This window comes from Carassius carassius, chromosome 6 (genome assembly GCF_963082965.1).
Source record: "Carassius carassius chromosome 6, fCarCar2.1, whole genome shotgun sequence".
Lineage (NCBI taxonomy): Eukaryota > Metazoa > Chordata > Actinopteri > Cypriniformes > Cyprinidae > Carassius > Carassius carassius.
Window position 1 is genome coordinate 19,303,825 of NC_081760.1, and position 14,166 is coordinate 19,317,990.

A 14,166-nucleotide genomic window follows, 5' to 3' on the forward strand; every position below is an offset into this window, starting at 1 on the left:
TAATGTTCAAAGCATTGAATAATTAAAAAAATAATAATAATAAAATGGAGGTCTACGTGATGAATCACGTGACGATCGAGCATTTTGGACTTCCGTTGACGCAACTATCTTTTTCTATGGCTCTGACAAGGGTCCTCCTTGCTTTTTACTCCCTCCAATATTTCACTATACTAACAGTGCTATATTATACTATATTTTAAAAATAAATAAATAAATGAATAAATAAATAAATAATAAAGGAACAAACTGTTTTGACCACGAATTCTTGTGCACTGTGTATTTTGTCAAGTCTTTTCCCATAGTTCTCAATTCCGGAAGTAGATTGAAAGACCTACGTGTTTACTTCCTTTAGCGTTTCTTTTTCCTTCAGAACTTTCTAGAGCTTCAAAGGGAAAGTACGGAGAGCGGACCCATGGCAACCAGCGGGTTGGTAATTTTTTTTTAGTAAAAAACGTTCTTTTTTTGTATATGTATGTGTATGTGTGTATTTATGTTTATATATAATTTCATTGCAGGCGTTTTTCTGACAGTTTCATAGACGAGGATCCACAGAGAGCCCTTGAGGTAAGTGTTTACTTGTATTAACTTCTATTTAACGTTACTTCAATTACCTTCTATTTACTTCAATTGTTACACTTAGCGCAGTTTACACATACGAATTCAAACATGTTTACCTGACGTTTTTAGAATTCAAACGTGATATCTCGCGATGGGCTGCTCTAAGTTTGGCGATTAAACGGGCTAACATTAGTCTGCAGTTTAATTTTTAATTGTTGAAATAACGTTACAATCATGCTGTACTTTTTACATACAATTTTATATTGTAGCACATTAACCCTCTGGAGACTAAGGGTATTTTGGGGCCTGGAGAAGTTTTGTCATGCCCTGACATTTGTGCTTTTTTCAGTTTCTTAAATATCTAAATAAATATAAATATCTAAATGGGTAAAGTCTAATCTCACTGTAATCAGCACAAACTGGGCTATAATGATATGTGAGCAGCATGTGTGTACATGATTGTGTTTATGAGAAGAAAAAAAAATGTTATGCGTGGTTAGTGAAAAACTAAAAATGTTAAATCGCTTGAATAAGGCCATAAAACCACTGATCTATAATATAGAACTGGATTGCTCATGACGTCATGAAAGTGAAGCCGCCGCGCCGCCATATTGGTAATCCCTAGTGTGCGTAAACGTTCTATTGAATTAATAGGAAATTGTATGATTTTAATGAAAAAACATCACCTAACAATTCAGCGTTTATACATTTTAAGTATTTCTGTACATTATTACAATGCAAACACCCTAGGCATGTAAACGGTTATTTTTTAAAGGAGCTATGTGGAGGTTTTTACTTAAAAAAAATCTTTAAGATAGAGTTTTCATTTGTACATGTATGAGCCAACCATGATGTAAAAAAAAGAATGACACCTTGACTGTCCACCACGGTTGCCTCTTACAACCGTACAGCACGCCAGCCATTATAGTAAGCAGCTGCAATAGTGTTTTCAAATGGACTCTGCGGATGGAAAGAAGCGACCATCCTCCAGCAAAATTCAGACACCCACGGACACTCCTCGTAAGTAAAAAAAAAAAAAAAAAAAAAAAACGAGCATGCGCACTGAGAACGAGCATGAGACTGGCTGCAGTTCCTCTAACGGCCACTGGTGTCACTAACGGTTAGAAATTTCAGAACCTACGCAATGCTCCTTTAAATGTTGGGAATTTCCCCTACTTATTAAAAAGCTACGTTCATTACAGTAGCGAATATCATGAATATGAAAAACATCAGACAGACATGACCTCAACATATAAAACAAACGACAAAGTTCTCATTCTGAAATCTGAATTTATTCAGAGAAATAAATGACAAACGTTATATACAGCACAAATTTAAAGACATAAAGCTTTATTTCTAAGATAGTATGTTAAGCTTTTAATTTCATTATAGAGCAATATTAACAACATAATTAAATTATTCATTGTAATATATTAAAATCCTTTTCCGATACTAATACGTTCATGTTTAATAATTCCTGAAAAATTATGTTCATAAAGAAATAGGCTGTATTTTGTGTTGGATCAGTTAATTTACCTGTGTCGTCAGTGCGCAGCAGACACACCCACCTAATTATATTTAAATTTATCGCTTATCCTGCCCCAAAAGACCGTAAACACTGCAGATAACATCTGAAGTAAAGATGAATTTACATACACATAACATAAAAAATGAATCCCATTTGACTGATTTGCTTCAAATAGTTATTTTAGGACAGCGGTTTGAATGTAACTCAATGGTGCTCTCTGCTGGTAGGGATTAGTAAAATGGCGGATCGAACACTTCCGGTGGCTTCACTGCCTGTTGGCAGTTTAGAACGCGATGAGCGATCCAGTCATATATATAGATCAGTGCATAAAACACATACAGAACATTGGTTCCCGGGACTTTTTAGAACTGGAGCTTGTAGCCTAGAATTTCTCTTTCTAAATTAGGTGAGATCATCTTGTTTACTCACTCAAAGAAAACAATATATTGATTAAAATTTTCTAAGACACTTTTTGTTGGTAAAGGTCATATGTGAGTAGGCGTCAACTATCATGAATATCATTGTGATTTACCCCTGAGAAAACAAAGGCCTGCATAATGAGCTGCATAATGAGCCTTTCAGTTAGCTTGTGTGACTGAGAGGGAAGAGTTACAAGAAAGAATGTGAGGACAAAATAAATGTATATAATTTTATGTTTTTAGTTTATTTAGAATCTATTTAATTATCCCACAACATAATGTAATATCCACTTGCGAGTGCAGTTTAACAGTTTATTAGGAACAATCAAATCTGACTTTCAAACTGAATTTTTTGCATCATTACTCCAGTCACAAAATCCTTCAGAAATCCTTTTAACAATCTTATTTTCTACACACACAAAAAAAAATGTATTGTTATTATTACAAGTCTTAACTAGTAAAATGTTTACACATTATGTGAAAACTAGTACAAGTATATAAATAAATAAAAAGAGACTTAGTCATGTTTATGATCTCTGCTGAATAAAGTGCTTCATTCTTTTTTTCTGAGGAAATCCAAATCCTCAACCACATCACATCTTTTTGGGGTGAATTATGTCTTATTCCTCTCATTGCGAAGCAAATAGTAAAATAAAAGAACTTGAAGAACTGTCTCACTGCGTTGTCTTCTGTTGTGTGGGCGTATTCAAGCTGCGTGCATCAGTGAAACATTAGAATCTGAATGGAGCGCTCAGCGCGGGTGCGTGGTTGCATTAGATATAATGAAGGGAGACGTGAAAAACAGACACCACATTGTTTTCATATGGATTACTTTATCACAGAATATTTGTTTTCGACGGCACTTGTTTAGTTTAAAAGTAGACATGTCAGGCTTTCTATAGATATATCTCTCATGTCTCTTCGTTGAGTATTCACTGAGCTACAGTTTATTTTAATGACGTGTCTGTAAATGAAGATCAGCGCGGACAAAGGCTGCAGACAGCACACCTTGTTTATCTTTATTTTATAAGTGCACAAAGTTTTATGTCTGTATACAAAAAAAGTAGACCCTTTACAGATTCGATTGATGTATTGCTCTTATCTGTATGATCAAAACTGAAAGTGTAATTTAAGTTCTTTTCGGGGTTATCAAGAGAAAATGACTCATAATGCGTTAATCAACTCCAGAGGGTTAAATCCATTTAACAGATAATACATACAGTTCTTACGAAACTAGGATCTGTTTGTGCGACCTTTACTATTTACATATTAGAATTACTGATCTATATAAGTTACCTTTATAGTTAGAATGTGTTGATATATATATATATATATATATATATATATAGTGATGCACGGGTCAATGTATAAACAACCTGCCCCGACCGATGTTTTCAACTAACCCGCCCGCAACTCGGACCGCAAAAATAGAAAAAGAAAATATTGTACCTGACCCGCTTCCAGACCCGCATTTTTTTTTAGTAAAAGCGTTGCCCCTTTATGTTAATTTAATTACTTAAATAGGCTATTAGGGCTGCAACTAACGATTATTTTGATAATCGATTAATCTGTCGATTATTTTTTTTGCGATTAATCTGTTTATGTACTTATATTTTAGTTTTTTCCATTTTTTCCCCAAGTAAATTATTAATAAATGGTCTTTATCCTTCAGCATAGATTTTTAAGAGATTTTAACCATTTTGCACTGTCATATCCTCATCAAAAATATACCTGGAGTTGTTTTATTGTGTTAGTAATCCTTTGTCGAACTCTTCTGCAATCAGAACACTGACCCATAATCTAGCAAATTTCACAAGGAGATTTCAAATAATGTTTTCACCATGGCAGTCCTTAGAGCTCCTAAAGTAGTTTAACATCCCAAACAAAGCTTAAGGAATCTTTCAGAACATATTTTCACGAAGAATAAGGATAAAACAGAATAAAATTGCTGTGCATTGTATTTAATTATTTACTGGGAAACAGCTTTATAGCTTTTGCTGTGAAATTGTAAACAATCCTTCGAAAAAAGTGCCAATGGCATGAAACCTGAATGGAACTCACAATTTAAAGTAAAATCCATCAGAAGGTTGTCCAGAAAAAAAAATTGGACACACACAAAAAACCTGCTGTGTGAAAAAGAGCAGTGAATAACGTTACTTAGAAAAAAAGTGCATTTCAAATATCTTTAAACATTTACCTCTCTCATTCAGTCATAATTAGGCTGCACGACTGAATTATGAACTGGTAAACGACAAACTGATCACAGAACATGTTTGTAAAGCTTTAAATGTTAACTGTTAAAAAGCAATGTTATCAGCTTTTACGACTAAACATTTGCAAACAACATTGTACTGGAGAATCTGCACAAATGAAAGTCTTAGGGGCCATTCACAAATCGCGCCTAAAAACGCGTGGAAAACGCTAGGCGCGCCGCTTTCTCCTTCTTTCCAAAGCGCTCGGGCAGAAGCGCCCCTGAGGCATCTGCCTTTGCTAAGCAACCATGACGTGCTCTCTCCTTGAAGACGCGGAAATTTCAGCAAAGGATAAAAGGATTTGCAGCTCAAAAAATCGCTTGCAGTAGCTCTGCTACTAAATTTTTCAAAATGGAAATCCATATACAGCTATGATCAGCTGTTCCTTTCATCTTGACTGAGCTTTTAACGTTGTTACGGGAAAGGATGAAGCTGATTGGTTAGTTCTTGTCACATGACCCGCGGCGCGCTTTGCGGCATTCTGAAAAGTTGAAATGTTTTTAACTCATGGGGTGCGGTGTTGGAAATAACGAACTTGAGCGCGCAAAAGACACGATATGTGAACGTCCCCTTAAACAGTTCAGTAGTGCAGAGTTTACAGGTTACTCTTCTTTTTTGAAGGCTCAAAGTAAAGCACTCCCACATCCAGGGACGTGCGGTCAGGGTAGGCAGGGTAGGCAGTGCCTCACCAAAGGAAATGTTGACATTACATTTATTAATTCCAAGAGCTTTATTAATTCACCACATTATTAATTGCATTAATTTTATTCCAAATATTATTTTTTGAAACAAAAATTTTCAGGAATACACATAATATACTCATTTTGCCATTGTTTGCTCCTAAAAACCGTTGTTTCATGCAGGAAATTCAAAAGCCATGGCCATTGAGGCAGAGGTGAGCGGTGCCTCTTTGGTCCATAGAACGTAGTTTATGTAGATTTGCGCATGCGCAGTCAGTTCTCATGCTGTCTTGAATTATCAACATTGAGGCAGAGACCGAGCTTGCTTCATGTCACGTGATCTACTCGCTCTCACTCAATCCGCGCGCTTCCCGAATACTAGCATCTAGTATACTTGCGTGTCGGTGTGTGCGCCTAGCAGTTTGTAGGAGCGAATAAGCTGTTTTTGTACTTTAAAGCTGTACTGCTGACGCAATGTTTTCTGACTGTAGCCTGGTGCGCCGTCACCAGACCAAAAGTGTGTGTGTGTGTGTGTGCGCCGTGGCTGTCTGTGCGCGTTTGCGCATTTTGATGGAGTGACTAGGCTGCCGCGCCGCCTCCTTCTCTGTGTCCCACACAAAACATTTGTTTGTTGTATAAGTCATAAGATAGATGTGTCCATTAATTTGATTATTATATTTGATTGTGCATTAGCCTCACATGACTGACTTTGCTGAATGCAGGCAGCGATCTGATGATGCCTGATATGAACTTGGGTTGCTAAATTAACTGAATGAATATATGAACATATATTCCACACATTGATAGGTCACAGCATACTAGGGATGGGACGGTATGAAAATTTAATATCACGATTATAGTGACTAAAATTATCACGATTATCAATATTATCACGGTTTTGTTGAAACGAGATGAAAGTGTTCAAAAATAGTTGATGCTCACACTGAAAACATTTCAGCAAGTTTTATATTTAATAATCAACAAACAACTAATAAAACAAGCAACTCTATGCACTTAATTTAAAGAAAGATTAAATTCTGTGGCATTTCCTTGCGTCAGACTGTTGCTGGCTGGACATAATTTAATAGTGAGTTATTAAAACCGCGATAATCAAACACGGTTTTAATGATAATTCATTTTTAAACGATATTACTAACCTTCAGCACATTTTATCACGGTTATCAATAAAACCGGTTATCGTCCCATCCCTACAGCATACCCATGACAAGATTTCACCGCACGTTACTGCCCACATCATGCTGAATGCTGCAGAGACGCTGTTTGGGAAGCACGTGACATAAAACGAGGCCAGCTATTGGCTATTCGCTACTTCTCCTGCTGTACTGGCTGAGTAAAACCTCCGGTGGCTCATTACTGCCACACTTTGGTCACCGCAGATTTGAAATATGCACGAAATGAGCCGCTTACGGCAAATAAAAGTTATTTAGCAACGAATCGATGACTAAATTAGTTGACAACTATTTTAATAATCGATTTTAATTGATTAAATCGATTGGTTGTTTCAGCTCTATAGGCTATAGCCTACAGGATAATAAGCGATATGACCGCACACATAAGGCTTGCCACAAAGAACCGTTAATGATTATGAATGTCTAAATTAGCAAGGAGACATTTAATTGTTTAGTAATCAACTTGTGTTTGTGTCACTGCAAAAATGAAGTTGATGATGCGGTCTCACCATGAACGCCAGAGAGAGATGCACATTTCATATGGATTACATAATCAGAGAATAGCCTATTTATTTTGATTTTAATATTTTCGTTTAAAAGTAGGCTAGACATTAGCTTTCTGTAATATATTGCCTATATTTCCTTTTAAACCCACCGACTAAAAGATTAAGACACTACTTGACCCAAAATATCACCCAAAGTTTCTATAGCATTTTTCTTAGCTATTTCAGAATCTGGAAAAAATTACTGGGGCTAACTTGTTACTGCACGGTAGAGTGATATGAATGTGTGTGATGTACGGCATGATAAATGCTCATCACTTCTGCTGCCGAAACTTTGTCAGCCTGGGGGTCATTTGGTTTATTGAAAAATGATTGCACTGATTTGCATGTTTCTTGATGTGCTTTTTTTTTTTCCTGTGTAACTCACATGAACCATGTCTCTTCACGTCATATTCTTCACCATGTCCCACAGAAAAACTGCTCTCTCTGCTTTGCCATCTGCAGGTCTTAACCAAGAGTATGTTGTGGTCCATTCGCTATTAAAAGTGCATCTTCTCTTTTTCGTGGTAATACTGGCTTAACCTGACCGAACAGCGCGCACTCTCCAATTTGAGATTGTTGAATGTTAAGGAGGTGTTCGTGCACCAGTCAACAGATTGATTGACATACGACTCAGCCTATCAAAGGGTAAAATTGCTGTACAGTACAACGTAAAGCGGGACAGGTGGTCACTCTGTAATCGCGCCAGTTATTTAGCCAATAAAATGTAGGCCTATGTATTTCAAAATTGTGTGTAGTACTATATAATTACAAAGGTTTAATTGGCATCTTTATTTCGAACGAACCAACCGATCGCGACCCGAATATCATTAAAAATAAAACCCGCGCATCACTGATATATATATATATATATATATATATATATATATATACGACATATAACGATTTTACAATTTTTTATAAAATTTTTCTAATTAATTACATGATGTGGTGATTAATTAAACGAATTCAAATTTGAAATTACTGTGAAAATCTAATTTAAAGTCATTGTTGTGCAAAGCATCAAACAGATTACAAAAAGTCATTGTCATTTTTGGTTGGGTGAACTATAACTTAATTTATTTTATTAATTGTATTATTATTACTATGAAAATATGAAATTATTTCTTTAATGAAATGATACTCTAAATCAGGGATTCCCAAAGTGTGGTGCGCGTACCCCTGCCACCAGGGGGTGCGCGAGAGGAAAAATGTAATGGCGGTCTGTTTTTTTAAGTGGGATTTTTCCATACAATAAAAAACATGAACAGTAAACATTTTCTTTGTAATCGCTTTTATTTTAAATTAAAAAACTATAATTTATTAGTTTTCGATGGAAACGTAGAAGACAGATGCTGTCTTCTATACACTGTTCTTCTTTCATGTACTGCAGGCTAGGCTATATGCGTGCCAACTCGTTTCATTCATTTCATAATATTTATTTTAAATATGCTTAAATGCCTGAAATCAGGGAAACTGTCAAGTGGGACATCTTATGATAAAGTTGTTAATCAGGAGGACAGGGGCCAAGAGAGAGTGAGGATTTGGAGGCAACAGAGACGAAGAGAATAAAGAAAGAAAATGAGCGAAGAAAAAATCTTGAGGAAATCTCTCTCTCACTGCAGGCTGAGCGACTTTTGCGCTGCACTCGAAAAGTTCCAGATGCATACTCTTTTATTTTAGTTTTTATAATAGCAATTTGCATATACTCCAGAATGTTATGAAGAGTGATCAGATGAATTGCATAGTCCTTCTTTGCCATGAAAATGAACTTAATCCCAAAAAAACCTTTCCACTGCATTTCATTGCTGTCATTAAAGGACCTGCTGAGATCATTTCAGTAATTGTCTTGTTAACTTAGGTGAGAATGTTGACGAGCACAAGGCTGGAGATCATTATGTCAGGCTGATTGGGTTAGAATGGCAGACTTGACATGTTAAAAGGAGGGTGATGCTTGAAATCATTGTTCTTCCATTGTTAACCATGGTGACCTGCAAAGAAACGCGTGCAGCCATCATTGCGTTGCATAAAAATGGCTTCACAGGCAAGGATATTGTGGCTACTAAGATTACACCTAAATCAAAATTTATAGGATCATCAAGAACTTCAAGGAAAGAGGTTCAATTCTTGTAAAGAAGGCTTCAGGGCGTCCAAGAAAGTCCAGCAAGCGCCAGGATCGTCTCCTAAAGAGGATTCAGCTGCGGGATCGGAGTGCCACCAGTGCAGAGCTTGCTCAGGAATCGCAGCAGGCAGGTGTGAGTGCATCTGCACGCACAGTGAGGCGAAGACTTTTGGAAGATGGCCTGGTGTCAAGAAGGGCAGCAAAGAAGCCACTTCTCTCCAAAAAAACATCAGGGACAGATTGATCTTCTGCAGAAAGTATAGTGAATGGACTGCTGAGGACTGGGGCTAAGTCATATTCTCTGATGAAGCCCCTTTCTGATTGTTTGGGGCATCTGGAAAAAGGCTTGTCCGGAGAAGAAAAGGTGAGCGCTACCATCAGTCCTGTGTCATGCCAACAGTAAAGCATCCTGACACCATTCATGTGTAGGGTTGCTTCTCATCCAAGGGAGTGGGCTCACTCACAATTCTGCCCAAAAACACAGCCATGAATAAAGAATGGTACCAAAACACCCTCCAACAGCAACTTCTTCCAACAATCCAACAACAGTTTGGTGAAGAACAATGCATTTTCCAGCACGATGGAGCACCGTGCCATAAGGCAAAAGGGATAATTAAGTGGCTCGGGACCAGAATGTTGAAATTTTGGCTCCATGGCATGGACACTCCCCAGATCTTAATCCCATTGAGAACTTGTGGTCAATCCTCAAGAGGCTGGTGGACAAATAAAAACCCACTAAAGGTCCTTTCACACTGGACGCGATTTTGATGCGCGAATAATTCGCGCGATGGTTTTATTTTTTGATCAGCTGTTTGTGTAATGAGTGCTTTCACACCGAACGTGAATGTGCTGAGGCGAAAAAACAACTTATTTTTTTTCGCTTCGATGTCGATTTTTTTTTTACTTTTGAGACGACAAAAAGGCTTCAGCCAATCACATACAAGGAAACAAAGGTGACGTCACAGCAAAAAAGACTGCCAGACGCTGCTCCGGATCAATTGGTTCCCTGAAGTTTGTGGTTTGTCTCGTCAGATGCGGTGCCACTATCTGAAGGAGCTCCTCGAATTGTCCCACAGACATCCGAAAGTAAGTGCGGAACCGGCCATGATAAAGTTTTAGCTCCTGTACAAGATTGTCATACTCCCCTTCAGACTCTCTGTTCTTTAGGACTGGGTGCACCCAAAACCTTCTTTTCTGTCTTTTAAAGAAAATGAAAAGCTCGTCTTCACTGGATGATGATGTTGAAGTGTCCATTTTCTCAACTGTCGGCGCATGTTTTGGAATGTTGAAGCTCTCTGAACGTCACAGACATTGCAAATTCGCGTCGCGGCTGATGTGAATGGTTTTGACGCGAACTATTCGTACGCGAACTATTCGCTTTTTAGTTTCGCTTTTTCGTTACGCATCCGGTGTGAAAGGGCCTTAATTCTGACAAACTCCAAGAAGTGATTATGAAAGAATGTGTTGCTATCAGTCAGGATTTGGCCCAGAAGTTGATTGAGAGCATGCCCAGTCAAATTGCAGAGGTCCTGAAAAAGAAGGGCCAACACTGCAAATACTGACTCTGCATAAATGTCATGTAATTGTGGATAAAAGCCTTTGAAACGTATGAAGTGCTTGTAATTATATTTCAGTACATCACAGAAACAACTGAAACAAAGATCTAAAAGCAGTTTAGCACCAAACTTTTTGAAAACTAATATTTATTTAATTCTCAAAACTTTTGGCCATGACTGTAGTCTAAAGCAAAATGTTTAAAAACATTATAAAAACAGTTATTAGTTTAGGCTATAAAAACGTCAATCCAAAAACAAATTAATATAAGGTGAAGCTGATGCCTACCTCTCTCTTTCGGCACGAATCCAAATGTTTCCATGTTCGTATCTGGATGCTAAAATGTTATTTAATATAAAGAATACAGAAAAATAGTAAATGTATAATAAGTAAAGCTGTATATGTGTCCGAAAGTTGGACTCCAAATTTCATTCTAAGAATTATTTTGAGGTTAATATAGCAAATGAAAACTGTTCAGCTTCCGGCAAATTTGAGAAGCTCCGCTAAGCTATTTATTTCCCCTCACTCCACAACAAAATAATTTCAATTAACAGTATTTAGAAAAGAACAAGAATTAAAAATATAAGAAGCTATAGCAATATTAACGACAAACTAAAAAAAACAATTAATTTAGGCTAAAACGAAACTGAAACCAACATTGAGTCTCTCATTCGACACAATCAAAGTTTCTGTATTCGCGATGTATTTGAATGACAAATGATTATACAAAATATAGTGTTTATTATGGCCTAATGTTTGTAAACATTGTGTCTGCATTGTCTATTTCTAAATGAAATAATTTTTTTTCTCTCTAAAAAACGTATATGCTATACAAGTTTTCTCTCTCTCTCTCTCTCTCTCTCTATATATATATATATATATATATATATATGTATGTATGTATATATGTATATGTATATATATATATATATATATATATATATATATATGTATGTATGTGTATATATATATATATATATATATATGTATATATGTAGCGTATTTTAACCATGCAGCAAACCTTTTTAAATATTTTGGTAATTTACTCAAAATAAATAAATGACTTTTTAAACCGTTTAACTGATTATCAATCGGTCAAAATTAGTTGATACAGTTTGCTGCATTCATGCGCACTCAGAAACTGGTGACTGTGAACGAATCAGCAGAGCTTGTACGAGCTTTTGTCATCGCTGAATCTTTCTCAGACGTTTCCAAATGTCGAAATTGGTTAGTGCATCTATCTATGCATTATGATGTCCAATGCCCCCAGCGAGCGGAGCTTCTCAAAGTTGGGAATAATCAAAGGAGAGCTGCGGTCCTCAGTTGGGCAGGAAAGGCTAAGCATGCTGGTGCTTGAGTGTCAAATGCACATGCACCAACGGCAAGAAAAAAAGGCCCTTTTTGCGCTGCGTCATCAGGCCTAATTTGGTCTTAATCCGGCCCTGAAGGCGGTGCATTGTCATTGAGACTCTCCTATGATGAGTTCACAGCTGAGCGGACATTTCACTCGCTGGCTTCAGCGTCATATTTGCATATGCCGGACTCTACTGGAATTCCTGATTGGTTGACAGCAAATTTCAAATATTAAATGGAATGATAAAATAACGTTATTAACCGGTTATCAATTTCAAATTTTCGATTCTGTTTGGAACTATAAAATTTGATTTAGTTTCTGGTTCTGTTCCTGTCAATTTCGTTCGTTTCCGGTTTTCGTTTTCGTTCCTTGAACCGGTTCGGAGCCCTGCTTGTTATAGCACTTATATTTGATTTTTCTTTTTGTTTTTGCTTGCTTTCACTGTCCTCATTTGTAAGTTGCTTTGGATAAAAGCGTCTGCTAAATGAATAAATGTAAATGTAAACTTTTGACTGGCAGTGTATGTTGTAATTATACAAGTATTTCGAAGGGTGAAAAGCTCATCTACTTCATACTTTGCATGTCTGTGGTTCACCATCTGACACATCATTATCGTACATACTACTGTTCCAATTGTTGAAGAAAATAAATGTAGATCAATGTGTTCTGATTTCTCATGAGTAATAATGTATCTCTTTCTTATCATAGGAGCTAAATGCGGCATTGGGAGAGAAAGCTGATAATGCTGAATGGCTTTGCCAACGAGCTTATGCCTACATACTATTGAAAGAGTACACAAGTAAGTACTCTTATCATTTGCAGTAATTTAAAGAATTATTACTAAAAACCTATTTTTGATTAGGGGTGGGTGTTTCATGAATCCGTTTGTTTTAGATTCACATGCTCTTTATTCAGTTAGATTCCAATCTCAATAGTCAATTCACCTTTATTTATACAGTGCTTTTAACAATACAGATTGTGTTCACGCACTTTACAGTATTAAATGGTGAAACAGTGTGTCAGTAATGCAAAATGGCTATAGTAAACACTCAATTTACAGTTAAAGGCAGTTTATAATTTAATTCAGATATGTCTTCATCCAGTTCAGTTTAAATAGTATCTGTGTAATCTATCCAACGATAATTCTGGATATTAAGTGTGCCCAACTAAGCACGCCAAAGGCGAAAAGCGGCAAGGAACCAAAACTCCATCAGTGACAGAATGGGGGAAAAAACCTTGGGAGAAACCAGGCTCAGTCGGGGGGCCAGTTCTCCTCTGGCCAGGCGAAACCAGCAATTAAATTCCAGGCTGCAGCCAAGTCACATTGTGCAGAGGACTCCTCTGGTTCCTTTGGTCTTGTCCCGATGATCTAGGAGACAGGATCTTCACTGGGGATCTGTTTCTTGGGCTCATCTAGTTGTCTTGGTTTTTGCTGACATTCAGTGCTGTCAAGGTAGTCTCTAGATGCTGATTCACCATCTGGGCTGGATATGCACTAGTCTCGGCCTCAGACGTCACGTCCATGGACTGTTGGCTGAACATCTGATGCATATGGCACACAAAAATGGAAACGCATCAGGAGTTTCGAAGTCGTCATCAGATTGGTTGAATTATACAGGATTTTTGGGAGATGTGTGTGTCGCGTTCTTTAAAGTACCACCTGGAAACAAAGATGTTGTGGTGCCAAACCCCCTTACGAAAGAATATAGCCATCATGTTTAAAACTGTGATGACGAGCACTTATCAGGATCAACTAAATGCTGGATTCTCAAAAGTATGTAACATTTAAGGTTTGCGGCATAGAATCCTTTAAATATGTCAGAGAATGTTTTACACCCCAGTCCGTAATTGTGGCAACATTTCCATGGCCCGAAACGTGCCGATGAACGAAACGAACTGTGATTGGTTATTTGACATGTCAGTCAAACGGCCTAATGGGAGAGCCACGGCCAAAGAAAGCTGCCATG

General features: G+C 37.1%; 1 protein-coding gene across 2 annotated transcripts in view; it reads left to right on the plus strand.

Annotated features, from left to right (window-relative positions):
* The first annotated feature begins 316 nt into the window (after positions 1-316).
* Positions 317-14,166, plus strand: part of sugt1 (SGT1 homolog, MIS12 kinetochore complex assembly cochaperone) — a 92,259-nt gene continuing 78,409 nt past the window's right edge. For both annotated transcript variants that reach the window (XM_059552363.1, XM_059552364.1), the window contains exons 1-3: positions 317-426; positions 516-564; positions 12,908-12,998. In XM_059552363.1, the coding sequence (XP_059408346.1) occupies positions 413-426; positions 516-564; positions 12,908-12,998 (154 nt within the window). In that variant the 5' untranslated portion in view covers positions 317-412. The remainder of the gene's footprint in view (positions 427-515; positions 565-12,907; positions 12,999-14,166) is intronic.